The sequence below is a fragment of the Apus apus genome, chromosome 4 (assembly GCF_020740795.1).
Source record: "Apus apus isolate bApuApu2 chromosome 4, bApuApu2.pri.cur, whole genome shotgun sequence".
NCBI classification, from domain to species: Eukaryota; Metazoa; Chordata; class Aves; order Apodiformes; family Apodidae; genus Apus; species Apus apus.
Genome location: NC_067285.1, coordinates 102542363 through 102561172, shown reverse-complemented (window position 1 = coordinate 102561172; position 18810 = coordinate 102542363). Strand labels below are relative to the sequence as shown.

Genomic DNA, 18810 nt, shown 5'->3' with positions numbered 1-18810 from the left:
TTTGTTTGCTGCAGGAATAAAGCTGCAGTATAGTGTGGTGTTATATCAGCATAGCATCATTCAAAAGGAAAAAGACATTGTCTTTGAGTTAGCTTTACCATAGGCTTTAAGAAAAGTTGAATGATATTTCTTTGAGCTAGACATATCTAAATGCATATTTTAAAAGAAATGCATACCAAAATGTTCTCTCCCCTTCTAGGAAAGGGAACGGTTATTACGGTCTAAAAAGCAGAGGAGGAAAAGTCTGAAGCCTCCAAAGGTGAGCAGACTTTTGGTTTTCCATGCATTTTGGTTGTTTGAAATACTGCCTGAAATTAGAGCTCTGATTAAACTGATGGCAAAATTATATTTAGTTCTCCTGTTATTTTCTAGTGAGTGCTTAATAACTTTTTCTTAGGACAGTTCAGGAGCTGCAAGTTTTGTACTGTGTTGTCATTTTGGCTTTTGTTTTCAATGAACAGTATAATTATACTTTTAGCCTATTCAGGTGGCTTGAGGTCCAAAAGATACAATGGCTCCAACCAACTGCCATTTGAAAGGAAAAATGTTCAGTTCTTTTAAAAGAAAATAAATACTTTAAACTAGTTGTACCAACTTACAGCCTAATCACAACTGAAAACTAACTCATGCTAGAGACGTTATTGAAATTATATTTCCATGTGTGATATATAAATAGCAAGAAGATTCTACCTATTTTTCTCTAGTAACTGTTTTACTCTAGAATTTCAATTACAAGAGAAAAATTTTAGGTTGCAGAACCAGAAGAGTTTTGCTTCAGAGTTTACCTTTAGTGTTTATTGTAACACGAGATTAAAGTAATACATTTTGCTGAATTATGCTTTTTGTGAAATTGAAGATTAGTGGCCTGGAGCATGTGAGGGGAGGAGAATGGAATATAAGGGGAAAAAATGGAAGTGGAGAGTGGAGAGATTATTATAATCCATATGATAGTTTAAGATACATTTTGTCATAAATGAGTGCTTGTTGACAATGTGTTCTGCATAGTATATTCCTGGTGACCTCCAGGTGGTGCTTTTTATTGCTCTGCATTCTGTGATACCTGTATTATGAAAGCTTAATCCTTTGGGGTTCTCTGTTTCAGCAGTAATTTCTTCAGATTGTGCTTTGAATAATGATGTGTCTTTTACGTATGAAGAAAGAAAAATTCTGAAGTAACAATACATCTTGCATACATGTTTCTATTATGTAATGGAAGGCTGATAGATGCCAAATCTATTTACAGTAACCCCAAACCATTCTTTTTTCTAGTATACCTGGGAGCCTGTGTGTTGAGAGCAAATTTTAAAACAGGACATGAAGTTAAATATATGTATACATACCTAATATTGTATTTTTATAGTCCTCTCCACTTATTAGCCCTTATATGATTTTAAGGTACTTGTGCAAGATCTTTTGCTAAATTGTAAAAGTCCTAACAAAAAAAACCACAACCACAAACCTAGCTAATTTAAATTTTTAGGAGCTGAAAACTAGTGATGCTAATTTCTATAATCTGAAAACTTTCATAATTATTCATTTCAGCACCCAAGAGTGCTGAAGAAGCTGGTGGGCATGCTCACTTTCCATCATTTATCAGCAGTCCTGGCTGACTGGGGAGGTACCAACAGACTGGAAATCAACCATCATAACCCCCATATATAGGAAGGGATGGAAGGATGATCTGGGAAATTACAAGCTTATTAGTCTGACTTCTGTACCAGGGAAGCTGATGGAGCAGATGATCCTGAGTATCTTTTGGTGGTGCATGCAGAATCACCAGGTGATCAGGCCCAGTCAGCATGGGTTCATGAAGGGCACGTCCTGTTTGACTAACCTCAACTCATTCTATGGCAGGGTGACTTGCATATTGGATGAGGAAAGGCCTGTGGATGTTGTCTACCTTGACTTCAGCTAGGCATTTGACACAGTTTCCTGGATCACTGTCCTAGAGAAGCTGGCTGCTCTTGGCTTGAATGTACATACACTTTGCTGGATAAAAAACTTCTTGGATGGCCGGGTCCAAAGAGTTGTGTTCAATGGAGATAAATCCAGTTGGTGGCCAGTCATGAGTGGTGCTCCCCAGGGCTCAGTGCTGGGGCTGCACTTGTTTTAACATCTTTACTGATGACTTGAATGAAGGGATAGAGTGCACCCTCAGTAAGGTGTCATGCAGATGACATTAAGCTGGGTGGGAGTGTTGATCTGCTTGAGGGTAGGGATGCTCTGCAGAGGGATCTAGACAGTGGCCAAGGCCAGTGGCATGAGTTTCAAGAAGGCCAAATGTCAGGTCCTGCAATTTGGCCACAACAACCCCCAGCAGCGCTACAGGCTTGGGGAGGAGTGGCTGGAGAGCTGCCCAGGCTATTAACTTCTAAAAGTCCAACCTGGGCATACAGGCTGGTTTCCTTCAAGATCACCTTGTGTGGTCCTGTGAAGATCAAAATCCTCAAAGGAAGCTGTGTTTCCCACACGTTTCCAGCAGTTTTTTGTTTAAACAACCTGTACTGAAAAGGCTGCCTACCCAGGTGAGCTGCTGGGATTGTACCATCTTCATTCTCTCTGTTTTTACAGTCTGTCTCAGGAATCCAGATGAAAACAGCAATTGCTTGGTTAGATGTCATTATCAAAGGTCAGATAGAGACATCTCTGGACCAAGTGGTAACATTAGGTCATCAGGTTCTCCTCTGGAAATAGATATATGTAAATAGACCGTATAGGTTTTGTCCTGAAATTGTCTGTTTCTCTTCATGGACTAAAGGCTGTGTAAGATGAGTTGCTTTGTATATAAACATGTACAGTGCATGTGTATTTCTGTCTATGATCTGTGCAAGATTTTTATATCATACAGAAGATATCCTGTATATAATAGTAGAAGAAATTAAATTGGTCCTGACCAGCCTCTCAGAAGGAGAAATTACTGGCTTAAATCTTTGGTTTGCTTTTCTAAGATTTATTAAATTTAAAATTAGTATTGATGCAATTAATTATCAAGTTTGGCTGTTGGAGTTGGATCTGTTTCCAGCTGTGTCCCACTTCCCTTGACAAAGTGAAAAAGATGCACATGTCCCTGGAGGTCGGTGCTCTTCAGCATGAGAATTAGGTTTCATGAATGTGGTCAGATAAGCTCGGACTAGGAGGAGTGTTCTAATAAATGGCAACTTGGTTGCCATTTACACTCATCTACTCTTGCAGTTTCTCCTAAATGCGTTCTTTTACATGCCATATTCCTTAAATTTCAAGGTACTCAGACTGGACAGTGTCAGTATTTGTTTTCTAATGTGAGTATTTTCCTGATGGTTATTTCTGTGAGCCAGATCAGAATCCATGGCATGCCTTTTTCCATCTTTATATGAGCTTATGTAAATGCTCTATTAAGCTAGTCCCATCTTTTTTTTTTGTCTTTCTTTTTTTTTTTTTTTTTTTTTTTGTCAGTTAGATGTCCATGTTCTTTCTGGAGCTCTGTAGCTACACTAGGTTACTGTTGCTAGTGTAGCTGGTGTAGCATAGGAGCCCACAGAACAAGCTGGCAACCAGCTCTGTTCCCCTGAGGAAATGAGCTGCACAGTGAGATGAGGCTTTATAACCTCTGTGGCTGCGAGGTCTTTAGAGGAATAATGCAAGAACTCAGTGTAATGAGGTACTGTAGGGTAATTTTCGCTGAAGTGAGGCTACCTAAGCTGATAGAAGTTTATTTTTAATTTGTTTATGTTCATGTGCAATTGGATTTCTTACGAAAAAAATGTACCAGAGGTGATTTATTCCCCCCCCCCAAAGTATTTTTTTCTTCTTCTTCCCACCCACCCCCTCACCCCCTCTTCAGTTTGGACAGTGAGACAACCCAGAAACACCAGAAACGGTATTTTTGGTAGGTTGTTTCTTTTTGACGCAAAGAATGGAGTTACAGAGACTCCATGATAGATGGCATCACACATTTGAAAATAAGACATAATTGCCCAGTTTGTTTGGAATCTACGGATTTGTTTATTTAAACTGTGATAATTAAGCTGCATTTGTGACAGCGGGAAACCTGCGCACGGGTGTGATGGAGTTCATATTTCTTGTTTTGTATTTTTCTTTTTTTCTCTGCCTCTGTGCTTTGGTGTGCCTGTATTTTTCTGGCTGCCAAGAAATGACATATAAGCATGAAGGTAAGAAGTTATTGATTAGCTAATCTGATTGCATTACAAGGAAATTAATCTTGGACCATTTTCATCATGTTAGACTAAGTACTTGAAAATGACATATTTAAATATAAAGTGAAACTGCTTTAGCAACAGTGGAATCAGATTATTTATATGTAAGTATATCTAATTCAAGCCATTACAAATATGAAATATATTTTCAAAATATTTTCAATATATTGAAATGTGCATATAATATGTTCTATGTGTCACCATGGATTTATAACATTCTGAACTTTAATGTTTACTGAGCACCAAACTTCAGTACAAGAGTTAATACTCGAGTTATAAAGCCCTAATGCATAATTTTACTTTAAAATTATATGAAAAACGTTTGTATAAATCCACATGAAAAATAATTGCTATTAAATGCATTAAAGTAAATGCATGAAAGTAGTCAGTGAAAATTAGAATTTAAATAACAATTTTTCAGCAATTTACAGGATTTTTTTCTCAGTTATAAAGTTAGGATGTAGCAGTAATAAATGTACAAATCAATATAAAAGAATCCTTAAGTTAATTGAGAATGTTCCCGTTTTTAAGAAAAGTTGAATGAAAATTGACTGAAAATAGTGTATATTTACAAAAATCCAGTGTTTTTATAAACTTATCAGAAACCATTGTGAATCAGCTTTTGTATTATATTTGGAATGTCCCTTGGAGTTGGTGTTTATTAACAAAGTTTGTATGAATCAGATGTCTTCCCCCCCTTTTTTTTTTCTTCTTTTTTTTTTTTTCCTCTTTTCTTCATTCTCTCTACAGCTGTTTCCTTACCAGTTAATTTGTTCTGGTTTTGCTATGAGTCACTTTTTGTAGCTAATTGCTTCTGGTACTAGATGATCCACAATAAACCCAACTATTTTGTAATTATGTCATGAAGCAATTCATACACGTGTAATTAAAGTACAATGGTTAAATACCTTATCTCTATTTCTATGGAAAGTATCTGCTCCACAAAATTATTAATGTATAGTTTCTTTAAAGAGGAAAGAGTCATTAAAAATAAACAAGTGGTTCATTCAGAACTCCAAGTGCTGTAGGCAGTCTGTACAGTATTTAATATATTTTTTTTACTTCTAGCTCTCCTTGAAGTGTCAGGATTTTTTAATAGGATGGAAAATACTAATTTTCTAGCATCAATCCCTCCCATCTAATAATCAAGTGATTTATTTATTAACATATATGAATTATTGTTCCCTACTTTTGCTACTAGTTAAATGTTTAAATGCAGCTAGTATCTTTTGTCAGAACAATGACACTGCTTTAAGTATCTTCTCAGACCTGTATAAATTTTTTTTAAATCAAGCCCACTGTTTTTTCTAATATTGCTTTTTCACTCCTTGAAACAGTGTGTGTGGGGGTGTGTGTGTAGGGTTAAAGGAAGATACACATACTTAAACTGAGTTATTTACAAACTATCAGCTGTAGTTTGAGGTATAACAACATGCCCTGTAGGTACTAAGCTGCTGCTGACCTTCATGGTACTGTGCTCTCTGCTCTATGTGTATGATAATAAATTGGAGTTTTGTTCTCCATGTTTTACCAGTATTAGCCTTCTCAAAGTCAAGACTTGAGCATTATTTACTTTGTCAGCCCTCAAGCCCGTACTTTACTGTGGGTTTTGGTTGAATTTTGCTCAAGTGCATTTGCCATTTTTGCAGCCAAGCACCCTTGAAGCAGGAAGCATGACCAGGGACAGATGTTCTTCATTCCTCTGAGATGTTTGTCCTTGGCTAGGTACCTCCAAAGCTCAGGTCAGCTGTTCTCACCCCATCCACAGATAAGCTGGTACAGGCAGAGGAGCAGGGTAGAAAAGTATTGGCATAAGAGTCTGCATGCAGCTTTGTTTTGAGTTTACTTCCAGCATCTTTAAGTAGAAAGTATCCGCACTGTAAAATGCAGTTTTCATCTAATTCTCTTGGTATTTGTTTACCTGCTATCATCTTCTTTACCTCCATATAATTTACCTTTATCTTTATAAAACTGTATCAGCTCATTCATTTGGAGTCAGGAAGTTCTTCTTTATGGGTTGACTTGGCCACTCAAAATTGTAAATCTGTCTTCCTTACAACTTGAAGGTAGCACCATTTCTTTAACCCTATTTTCAACTCTGAATATTTACTTGTAATTTCACTGTGAGATGACTGTTGGCTGCAACCAGTATTTAGTGTGGGTGAAATGTTGCATGGGCCGTCTCCAGAGGAGTAATTACACCTCAGTTTTTGTGGTAAGCCTTTGTACATATGAGAGAGGAGTCTGAAATGCTTGTCATTCCAGTGTCAGAGAGCATATTAGCTTTCTGGATAAGTCTTTATATTTCTAGAATAGAGCTTAAACCCATGCTTTCCCATGAGCTTTCCCATGTCCTTTGTTTTGTGAAGTAGGACAGAAGGGTGAACAAAGTAGTGTAGCATGTAAGTGCTGGAGGAGAGGATTAAATTATCCCAGGGAAGTGTTTGTCTTATGCACCTCTGATGTAGCTCAGCTTGGTGAAAGGATTACAGTGCTTCCTAACCAACTGAGGGAAGGGTAACATGTCTTCACAGGGCTTCAGTACTGTAACTACCAATCTTTTATTTTCTTGAGAATACACTAAATAGTGGGTTTGTAGCTTGCAAGAGGAAGGTTATTTCTAGATTATTCAGAAGCTCTTTGCCTTCTGTGTTGCGTCGTATTTGTCTGTATGCATAGTTTTTGAACAGCAGAATTTTCTGTGGAAATTTCCTGCTTTCTGAGCATATATTAGGAAGCTGATGGAAAGGGGACTCTTAAAATCATCAGAGATATTGCAGTTGTGATGCTTTATATATATAAAAAAAAAAATCACAGTTTTCACAATTAGTAATGTAATATTGACTTATATTGAGTACTTATTTTCTCTAGTTTTCTGTAAGCATGCATTTATTGAATTACATTGTGCAAAATTTTAAAAATGTGCTTTGAAATGCTGGTTTTCCCTAAATGTATTTTTTTTGGTTAGTCATAATATTAGAGCAAGCTTTTTGAAAAACATTGAGAATGATGGTATTGAAGAAATAAATAGAAAGCAGCAATTCATACTCTTAAGCATGATTTTGCAAAATAGGGATTATAAATTAATATTTATTTTTATAATTTTCTTTTTTAAAATTAGTGTGAATTATGCCATTTGTACCACATTGTTCTTCAGAATATATTTATTTTTTGCTTCTGCATCTTATATGTTACATAGTACTGGGTTACTTTCTTCTGCATAGACATTGCATTCCTCTACTGTGAATCTTGTAAGATCTTTATGATCTTGGTAATTAGCTCTTATAGTTTTGTTAAAGCATATTTTTATTGACAGTTACCCAGTGCTATGTGTAGTTCAGTTTATAGAGGTTGTTACATAAATGATGTTGAAAAAGTAGCTCATTTAATCAGTTAACAAGGGTTTACATGGGCATCTTTTTTATTCCTAAATCCTAAAATAATGGTCAGAGAAGACCTTGGCTACTGCTTACTGGGTCGTTGGGATTTTCCAACTGTTTTGCTAGTAACTAAGAAAACTAACTTTTCAGAGGCATGTTGTGGAGACATTTTTTGGATTTGATGAAGAATCTGTTGATTCAGAAACATCATCTGTAACTTCATATAACACAGATAGAACAGACAGGACACCAGCAACACCAGAAGAAGATTTGGAAGATGTAAGTAGTAGCTGATTTGCTCTTAAGTTGTATAAAAATTGACATGGAGTATAAATGCAAACATTATTTTTCAGTTCTTCAGGAACTGTGAAAGGTTTGGCAGAGATTTGTTTCATTTGTGTTTCAAATCCAGTATCACATACACAGTCATTTCAATAGAATTAATAAGATAATACTCTGTCTGACAAACTTGGCAGACATGGGGCTGAGAAATAAGATTATTCTTCTCAAACCCTTTCTTTTTAGTCAAAAGAAAATGAATAGGCACATTGCTTTGCCAAAAGTCAATGGTTACAAGACAGAAGTTTCCCTTTCAACGTTACTATTTATTTGACTGTTTTGATACAATCAGGATTTTCTTCATGTACTTATGCCCAGAGAGGCTTTTACAAATCATTGAGGCTTAAGTGATCTTAGGTAGTAAATACCCACTGACATGTTTTGCCTCATCTCTGTGATATGCAGTGCAGCTGGCCTGCTTTATGAGATTGAAGGGCTGAGGACAAAGCATGAATTAGATGCTCTTTTTCATCTTTCTTTCCTGTTCACTAACTTGTGCCTAAAACTCCTCAGTCACAAGAAGCTTCCTATTTTTCTACGTTTAATATCTCATAATATTGTAATCCTTTCTCCTTGGAGCTTGAGTTCCTGGAGCAAAAACTAATTAAAGGGAAGGACTTCTCTTGCCCTCAGCATTATAAGAAAGACCTTGAAAATGTTGATGTCAGTTGGTCAAAATTCAAATAAAATCAAGACATTAAAAATGCTTTATGTTAAAAACATTAAAAATAATCTTATAGCTTTTGAAATATAACTGCTGTATTAGTGTGCTTGTGCTGGTAAAATGCTTTAACCCTGGCATTGCAGAGAAAAAGAGTAAGGAAGGAGTGATGGACTGCATGATAAACAAAATGAACCCCTTTTGAAGCCCCTATGGCTCTGGAGTTGCTGAAGACAGTGGTGCAAAGAACTGCTCCCTCTCTTTCACTTTCTTCCCATTTCTATACCTTACTGCCTTACATAGTAACTTTGACTGTCCTGAAACTGAAAGGTAGACAGTTACTGATCTCTGCATTTCTGCATTGTTCTTCCTTTCATTTCCACTTGTTTTAGTTTTTTAAACCTTGAGACTCAGTACCATTTGTGTTCCTTGTGTTTCTGAGTCTGCCTATATAAACTAGTCCATTGAGATACGTATTTACCACTTTTTTTAAGAGCACACCTAAAGAAGAAGCTGAACTAAGGTTCTGCCAGCTAACAAGAGAGTACCAAGCTTTGCAAAGAGCCTATGCATTGCTTCAAGAACAAGTTGGTGGAACCCTGGATGCAGAAAGAGAAGCAAGGGTAATTTTTTAACTGAAATTTCTTCTAACTCTGGAATCATTGAATAAGCTGACCAAAAATTGAAATAGTAGGAGATATCTTTGCAGGTCAGTGACGTGCAAAGCACAATGTTTTTGAATATTGGAGGATATTATCAGTAAGGCGACAATTTAGATTCATCTGGTATGATCAGAACAAAGATATCATTAGACTTTATGTTAGCATGTATAACATGTTAAAGATTTCCACACTAAAACAGTTTTATTGGGTATGATATCCAATTGAATCTGCTATTTGGACTGCAACATGTGGGATTTAAAATGAATCAGAGAATAGGTTGTTATAAGTACTTAAGTACTTTTATCATGAGAGTATATTAAAATTTGACCCAAATCTGACAAAGGGAGTTTCTCTTCAGGAGAAGAGAAATGATTACCCCTGTTTACCTATAGGCCTTTTCTAGTACTTATTGGAATTATTTTACTTTTTTGACCTTTTTCCCCAACCAATTGCCTTGAATTACTAAAGCTTATCAGTAGTTTCTTAGAGCTCTTTTGGTTCTTAATTTTTTTATTTTTATTTCCCCTGGGAAGACCTTTGTCACTGATGGTGATGATAACATCTTTTTTAGTCTGGGAAGGAAAAATGCTGTTAAACTGATGTATTTATGTATTTTGCAACATAGACACAAAAGCAATTATTTTAATGAAAAGTGTTAAAAGCTGACTGGGTAGCCCAAAATGGGAAAAAGGTAACTTTACTTTGATTCTGTGTGTAATTACATCTATCTGTCCACCTAGATGTGCATGTACATACACACACGTTTTGATAATGCTTTTTTTTCCCCCCAGAATCGTGAACAACTGCAAGCTGATCTTCTCAGGTGTCAGGCAAAAATTGAGGACCTGGAGAAAGCTCTGATCGAGAAAGGACAGGTAAAAGACTCTCTTAATGTCCTCTGCCACATCATTTTCTCCCTTGCATGCAGTGGTGCCCTTGCCATTTTCATTGCTTGCTGGTGTGTTAGTGTGACTGATGCAGCTTAGTAGTTGCTATAGCCATAGGTTACTTAAATAAATAAAAGTATTAAATAGGCTAAGAAAAAGCCATTGAAGATTCATTTTCTAACACACAATACACTAAAGCATAATATCAAAATAACCACGTGTACATGCATTGTAAATTCTGTTCCCTTTGTCATTTGGTGAAGGCCTTTCTCCTGCTTTCAATTTTATTTATATTTGCTATAAATTCCAATAAAATAATTTATGTACTGGAGAATATTTTTGGTGTGTAGCATAGAAAAATTCAAAAATCAAATCACTTCTGCACAGGCTTCAGCTAGAGAAATTAACACATTGAGTGTATCTGGTTACTGGAAGCCACTTGGGGCATTAGTTTCCTGGGCTTCAATTCTCAGAGGACTCAACTGCTTTCAAATTCCCACAGTATCATGTAGAGTAAAATGAGGTCTTATGCTCTAGTATATATTGTAAATACTTGACAAAGATGTGGCTACTGATCCATAGTTAGTAATGTCTATGATCTTCAGGAAGTCTGATTAGGAGTTATGAGAGTGCATTTAAAAGGTGTTCAGTTGCTTAAGTGTTAGAATACACTGAGAAGATTGGGGAGATGGTGTTTTATGCTTTATTGTTTTAAATAACAATTTTGAGATTGCAGGTAGTATATGGTAATAAGATAAGATACAGCTATCTATAGGTGTACATTTCAAAGATGAATGATCCTCTAGCAGTGAATAAAAACAACCTACGAATAATGCCAAGTTAATGATATTACTATTTTTATGGTTTACTCTTAGAAATAAAAAAAATCTGTAAGGTTCTGTATAAATGCAGAGGGTATGAGGCCATGTTCAAATTAGGGATAAAGATTGTTTACAGTAGCTTTCACACAAACTACAATTTGCTTCGTAAATGGCATGTAAATAAAATATTACAAAAACCAGAGAATATGTTATCTCTCTAAAAATGATGGCTCACTGAGCTTTTGGAAGTATAAAGGAAACTGGAGAGCTTTTGAGGATCTACTGCTGACATTTTAGTGTGTTAGTAAGAAAGCTGTTGTGGGCAAACTGCTGTGTAATTGAAACCACTAACAAAATAGTTTACTATTGCAGTGTAAAATGCAAGTACTGTGTTTATAAACCCACATGGATACCCATGCAAGAAATTACTTCTGTGATTGTGCTTCCAGAATGGTATGTCAAAAAGATATGCCTGGCAATCAGAATTGAATTAGTTACTATTTTATGAGATTCATAACGAGTCTGTTAACCTTATATCTCTTAGTAAAATCCTGAGGCCAATAGGAATGTGAAAAGGAGCGATATGATATTGTCTCTAGTGGGGTAGTTGTATGCTGAGCATTAGCTTTCCACAGAAGTGTCTTTCTGGAAGCTGTAGCACCTGCTCAGTTCTCCTAACCTGTTAATATTTACATTCAACAAAATAAATGGTTGTGATGACAAACTGGCTTCTTGGTGCACTAAGTGATTTATTTATTTATTAATTATTACTTTGTCGTTTTAGGTGGTCATGGTAATGATGATGATTTTGTAATACTTGTGAAATGTTCATTTGGGGAAACAGTCCCTCAAGTGCTTTGGAAAAGGAAATAACTAATCAAAAGACCCTAGTGTATTACCCCAGGAATTTTTAGTCTTTGCAGCTTAAGGAAACAGAAGCAGCGGAGACCACCATTTTCCTGAAGTCAAGTTGAGAGCAGGAGATTAGAATCTTATTGTTAAAAATGTATTTGAAGCTTACCTTATAACAATTTATATGTAATTTCAAAGTATCAGTGGCTCTTGTTAATCTCATAAGATCAGTCAGAATTGCCCTAGATGTTAAATAAGACTAATAATCCATTTCAGCAAGGTACATTGAGGTGCATGCCTTAGAAGCATTCTATTAAGGGAATAAATTCTTATAAAATATTAATAGTGGTATATAATAAACCTCAACATATTGGAGTATATGATGTGCCAGAGTGATATATTTTTTTTAATACTCGGCTCTCTCAGTGACCTGGTATGTATAGAAATACAATCACACTGAAGTTAAGATTTCCTCAGAAAGTAGCATCCAATTAACTTACTCAGGAAAGACATAACAGTTACTTATCAATAGGGCTAATTCATCATTTTCTTCTACTTCTGTGAACTGGAGTAGTTGAACCTGCAGGTCTGATGTAACTGTTAAACCTGCCTTTTACCAATTACGTACACTGGGATATCTGCCCTCAGGCTGTGAGTGCAGCTCCTTCACCTTCTTAAAATTCCAGCTAAATGTTAAATTAGGCTTGGATTTTATTTCAACACTTGTTCTGTTTGTTTCAGAAATTCTTGACAAATGTCACAACTTTTCAATACTTACTTTAGTATATTATTCTTAGTATGTTACTTTTAACATAATAACCCTGAAGAGCTTGTTTATCCTCTTGCACATTCTTGTATGTGAGAAGGAAAAAAAGAACAGCAGAATATATAAATGTAGTGGACAACAGGTAAAAACCGTAACTTTAAGCTTTTTGTAAAAAAATGTAAATATAATGTTTTAGGTACTTCTGGCTGACATTTCAAGGCTAGCTAATGGGCTGTGATATCCAGATTTCATTAATTTCTTGTGCAGCAATGGTGTGCAAATACTTTGCTGACAAAGAAAGATTCAGCCTTAATAATTTAGTAAAGACATTTAGATTTTAAATAAATTTTCCTTTTTAGCTGGAAAATAATTTGATCTAGACTTAGTCAGACATATTAAGTGTTAGATATTGTTTTATTAAACAGAGCAAATTTGGCTGTTAAAATCCATTAAATTGTGATGGCTGTGAATTTTTGTGACTTTGGCCTTTAAAGGCATATTTGGTGAGGCCTTTTGAACCATAGAAAAAAAATCTAAAAGCAAACAAGTGGTCAAGTGGAAATGCAGTTCTCAAATGGAGCATGGAATACCTTATATCACTTCTGTTCCTCCATAGCTTTGAGTTCCTTGTCATAAACACTGTGTATTAGCGTGATGCTCACGCTTTTAGCAGAAGGTAATTAGCTGCATACCAGTGAAGCTTATTGATAGTTATTTGGGGTAATTAAATGTTTTTCTTCCCTTTCTCCATGGGGATTTGTATTACAGCACTCAGAATGGGATGATTTTGCAAGGAAGTTCCCAACTCTTTCCAGTGGAAAGATACAGTTTTGAGTTAAGCTGGATAAATAAATATTTTTTAAATTACATAAAATATTTAACAGCATTAACACAAAATTGTGTCTGTAAAGGCTTTAAAATATATGCTTAGCTGAAATGTATTAGCAAACAAGGGACTCAGCTTCAGCAAAAGTAAGGAACTTTAATATTCTGTGTAGCTTAAAGTGCTACTTATCCTTCAAATATTTAGGAAAGCTTGATTTTTGATGTGTGGCCATTTTTATAGTTGAATGTACAATGATGTCTGAAATCTTCTAATTATTGAGGTTATTTGTCTTATTTAAAAATATATATAATTTTAATATTTTAATCATCTTCTTCCTCATAGGATTCAAAATGGGTGGAAGAAAAGCAGCTGTTAATTAGAAAAAATCAGGAGTTGATAGAGAAGGTATGTGTTCAGAATGTGGGAATATTTTTACAATTGTTGCCTTTTATCATTAAAGAAATGGTAAAAGGAAATGGGTGTACTAAGTTCTGGAACATCAAGATTAAAATTGCTTACTTCATTTTTCTCCTGAGACAGAAATTGAGAGAGAAGTCTCTGATTAAAGTACCAATATGCTTTTAGTACTCTTTAGGAATGGAAGCTGCTCTTTATTCTGGAATTACAAGTTGTATAGCCAACAATAAACACAAGCTGGCTGATGATTATAATGTCCAACAAAATACTAATACTAAAATATTAAGCCTAACGTGGAATCCTGTATTTTGTAAAACAGTTACACAAAGATTCTTACTGTCCTGATCACTACTAAAACTGCTTGGCCCCTTCAGCCTTTTTTATCTTTCTTTTTTCCACACTGTCTGAGATACTCAGAACTGAGCATCCTTATTCTTCTTGGAGATACATGTGAGAAAGTTAGCTTTTACTCAGGAATCAAATAATTATTTTTATTAATTACTAGCTCGATGTTAATAATAATAGAAATAAGATAACCAAAGAATAATTCATGACTAAAAGTAGCTACAGCTGGACTTAATTTATTCAGACACTACAGGGGTCTTTCATATACACTACAGAGTAGATGTCTAGATCTGCAAAGACAATGAGAACACTCTACCCAAATGTTTATGTAATCCAGTCTCATTCACATGATTTTAACAGAAAGCTTCTATTGCTTAACACATTTAGATATATTATTTATACCACTCTTCATACTACTTCCAGATTACTATTCTAAGAGATCATTGACCGTTTTTTGCTGACAGTTCTCACAAACACTTTCTAATGTGATGTTTCTTCTTTATCTTCAAGACATGGCTCAACATGATGAGAAATTGAGATAATTAGCAGTTTTGTTTAAACCTCTGGCCTGTAACTCTGTACAGTATCTTTTCCATTGCTTACGAGGTGTCATGATGTTGTCTTTTTCTCATAGATTCACCGAATGGAACAAGAAGAACATCAGCTGAAGAACGAGGTGCAAGATGCAAAAGACCAGAATGAGCTGTTAGAATTCAGAGTGCTAGAGCTTGAAGTAAGAGATTCTCTCTGTTGCAAACTCTCAAATGGAGCAGAAATTATGTTTGAACCCAAGCTGAAATTCCTGTAAAGATTACTGATGTCTGGTGCATGTTTAAGGGAAATCACTTAGGTATCTGTTTTTTAACTGTTGTATCTTGGGATAATGAAATTGATGCCACTGCCTTAATGTGTTTTGGAGAGAGTGCTCACTAATGTTTATAAAGATGTAATATAGATAATATATATTGCATATAGTTTGTTTTTAATCTAATAAAATATTTTGTTTTGCAATATTTTGCCTTTTTTATTTGTTTCATTTCCATAACTGCTCCTTTCCTGCATGTAAAATCACTTGGTATGTATACTACAGCCCTGGTTGGCATTGTTTAAATTAACACACTTTCTCACATTTTGCATGCAGTGATCTGACTAAAGATCTGACACATCCATCACATCAATGTATAAGTGCTTTTAATTAAAATGATTTAACATTGACAACAGTCATATGAAGTAAAATGATCTTAAAAAAGCACATCTGGTAGCAGTTTTGAAAGAATTTCTCTTACCTGAAATCCAATTTCTGATGGTATAAAATGGTCATGAACTGGAAATAATTGGCATCAGTCAAAGAAAAAAGGAAAAAAACCCTCTGAGTACGTCAAAGTTAAAGTGGTGAAGCACAAGTACAACTTCTGTACATGAAAGTAGTATGTTGCTGATATCAATCACATTCTATACAGTAATGTTATTAGTTAATAACAATTTGAACATGTAGCCTGTGGTTACGCTAGAAAGCAATTGCTTTCATCACGTAAATGGGGCCCATATTGTTTAGTAACAAAAATACTCATGTGTGATGCACAGTTGCCACACAGTTGTATTTCCTGATAATACATTGTTCAGTTTCAAAGATCATCAGCATTCTTTACACTATTTAGAATAAACTCTCCAAGAAACCTGCCATTGTCAGTCCTCCATAATTTTCATCACCCAGCACGTTTCACCAAAAATCTTGGCATGTGTAACTTCTCTGGTAAACATAAAAGTTTCATGTCTTCCTGTTATGTGATGTTCTGCTTTTTGCCTTTGACGTTTCTTAATCTTTTTTTAATCCTTTACTTTATCAACCATATATTTTTATATCATAGCCCATTGTATTAAAAATTATTAGTTTATTAGAAATGTCAGTAGATGTTCAGAAAAATAAAAATGCTTTCTGATAGATATCTTTATTAAGCAACTATACAGTGAAATATTGAACAATTTAGCATTTGAATTGGCAGTTACACTAGGAACTGCTTCCTAAGTGTAAGTGTTCTTAGAAGTAGAACAATCAAAAAAATGTTATTAGGAAAAGAAGAAAAGTGCTTCAGTACATCCTTCAATAATGTCTTTTTCACATGGAGGAATACTATGAAAAGTAGCTGAGTGTGATGTCCTGAGTTTTGTCATGTGCCAAATCTTTAAGGATTTGTTTCACATAAAGCAATTGAAGTATTTCTGTGTGATTGCAAGAAAAGATTTTTTTTCCTTAGTAAGTGAGCAGATAGATACAAACGGGACTGACAATGTGAATGCTCTAGTAAAATAATGAATGCTTCTGATAATCACAACAGTATTTTTTTGAGAGCAATTAGAATATTTCAGATGAAATTTAGGCTAGTGTAGAAAACATTTATTTGTCTATGATTTAATGCAGGAAAATTCAGGTGAGTTTAATGCAATAAAATAAATAAATAAAAATCTAAAATGGTAACTGAATTTGGACAAGAATGAGTCTTCACTTTTTGAATTACAACAGCTTGGTCATTTAAGCCCATTTCAGAATTAGACAGTTAATGTAAAAATTACTTAAAATAGAGTCTATAAGGGGGAAAAAATGTGTAGGGTACAGAGATTTTTCCCTCTACATTTTGGTTTCAAATTAGGTCTAAGCTAGGTAATGAACAGGAGTTGCCATGATTTGTAACTTGCTGAAGTGAATGGATGCAGCCTGCTCCCCATGTCACTTTGTGATTTGGGAAACTGGGCAATGCAGGGATGGTTGCAGGAATGAAAAAATTTGCAGTAGTTCTCTTTCATTACCTTGTCAGAAACTGAAACTCTTGTTGCCAGTGCCTCCTCTTGTAATATGGAGAAGAAATCTCATTTTCCTCACTCATGTTCCCATAGCCAGAGAGAACTGAGAGTAAGACCCAGTGCCTTGGTTGCCCAGAGCCTTCAGCCCTGTCAGTTTCACAAGCACATGAAAATTAAGTGTAATTGCTTATTTATTGTTTTACTGTATTTCTGTCTTCTGAAGAAATAATAGCTTGGTATTTTGAAGAAAAACATGGAAGTAGATCAGCTGGATCAGTTTTAGAAATACTAAGGTTTAAATAAATGGGAAATAACAAGTTTTAGTTTTGGTACAATGAACATTGTAAGTGCAGTGTAGTGCTGCCTTTCAGCACATTCTGACATCCTGAGTTGTGCAGTGGGTAGGACTGGGGATTCTACATGCTCTAATAGAAAGGTTAACTATAGAATAAACAGAGAGCAGATTTACATCTTTAATTTTATTGAGAAAATCTTCAGTGATAATACTATTTCATGATGGAGTTTAAATGTTTCTCTGCAGTTTTTTCTTCCTAAATTCTTCCATGTCCCATGAAAGAAAGTAGTAATTAAATAAGGTTATAACCAATAAAAAAAGCCAGCAGAGTTTTTCAGGGCTCCAGTCAGTTACTTGGCCAGGGTGCAGGGGCTTCTGCACCCAGGAGTGTGCATGCAGTCAGCTGGAAGTTAATGTCATTTTTGTGCTTATCTAAAGCCCAAATTCTTCAGCTATGGTGAAAGTAGGAGGAAATACCATGTATTTGGAATGTGACTAGGAATCTGCATTTTAATGTACAAGCATGTTTTATGAAGGTGGGAATAAATGTCTACATATAATCACACATGTTGTTTTTAAACAAAATCTTTCCTCAGGAGAGAGAACGGAGGTCACCAGCATTTAATCTTCATATAACCACCTTCCCTGAAAACAATGGAAGTGCACTTCAACTGTTCTGTCAACAGGAAGGAATAAAGGTATACGTAGAGCACTAGTAACTGTTGGATGGCCAGGAACTTTTTTTGGAATGAGCAACCCAATTTCCATGGTTTGTCATCTTGCTGTAGGGAAGAAAATCTGAAAAAACAAATATAGTAAGAAAATAAATATAGTAAGAAAAGATATTTTTAACTGGGGAAAGGGTTTCATAAGGAGTTCATCAATGAAAATGAAGGTGGGTCAGTCAAAGTAATTTACAGTTCATCTAGGATACTGATGTAAAAACATTGCAGAAGAATGTGGGTGTTTATGTGATTCATTGTCAGGCTTGCCATAGTGCTTTTTCTTGATAGAAAATGTTTTCATTTGAGGTCAGAAATGTGACATTTACTTATTATTTTATACCCAATGCAGTAGTGTTTCAACAACAGGCCAGGGTAACTTTTCTGTAAGTAAATAACGTGGAACATCTCTGTGTAACACTCCATGGCACTCACTAGTAATTTATGCTTCTATTTGTGTTTACAAGTCCTCTTATAGAAGGCTTGTTTATGTTCAGTGCCTTAATAACCACAATCCTATTTGTGGTGCAAATAAAGTGAAATTGTAGGCTGCATATTGCTAGGGAGCTTAGTTGTCTAAAATAAAAAAGTTAAAACCTGATTCTTACCTGCAGGTTTGGTTGGTTAGACATTTCCCATAGCATACCAGGAGCCACCAATTAGCCTAGTAGCTTTCAAATAGAACCTCCATGGAATGCCAGACCTCCTTTTTAGCTTATCTCTTATTCTAATTTGTATGTTGGTTGTAGCAGGTACAGCTTCATCTTTTTTTACCATTATCTTCTGTTGCATTGCTGAACAGAGATGTGTTTTTCAATCTACCTTTCAGTCCAGTTACCTGGAAG

The 18810-nt window shown here is 35.1% G+C and overlaps 1 protein-coding gene across 4 annotated transcripts in view; it reads left to right on the top strand.

Moving 5' to 3' along the window:
* The window catches only part of JAKMIP1 (janus kinase and microtubule interacting protein 1), a 122534-nt gene that overhangs the window by 72583 nt on the left and 31141 nt on the right, over positions 1–18810 (top strand). For all 4 annotated transcript variants that reach the window (XR_007889484.1, XR_007889483.1, XR_007889485.1 and 1 more), the window contains 7 exons: positions 200–259; positions 7724–7852; positions 9068–9196; positions 10027–10110; positions 13730–13792; positions 14784–14882; positions 17840–17941. Coding sequence is in view for 1 of the 4 variants with exons in the window: in XM_051619567.1 (XP_051475527.1) it covers positions 200–259; positions 7724–7852; positions 9068–9196; positions 10027–10110; positions 13730–13792; positions 14784–14882; positions 17840–17941 (666 nt within the window). In the remaining 3 variants the exon portion in view is untranslated. The remainder of the gene's footprint in view (positions 1–199; positions 260–7723; positions 7853–9067; positions 9197–10026; positions 10111–13729; positions 13793–14783; positions 14883–17839; positions 17942–18810) is intronic.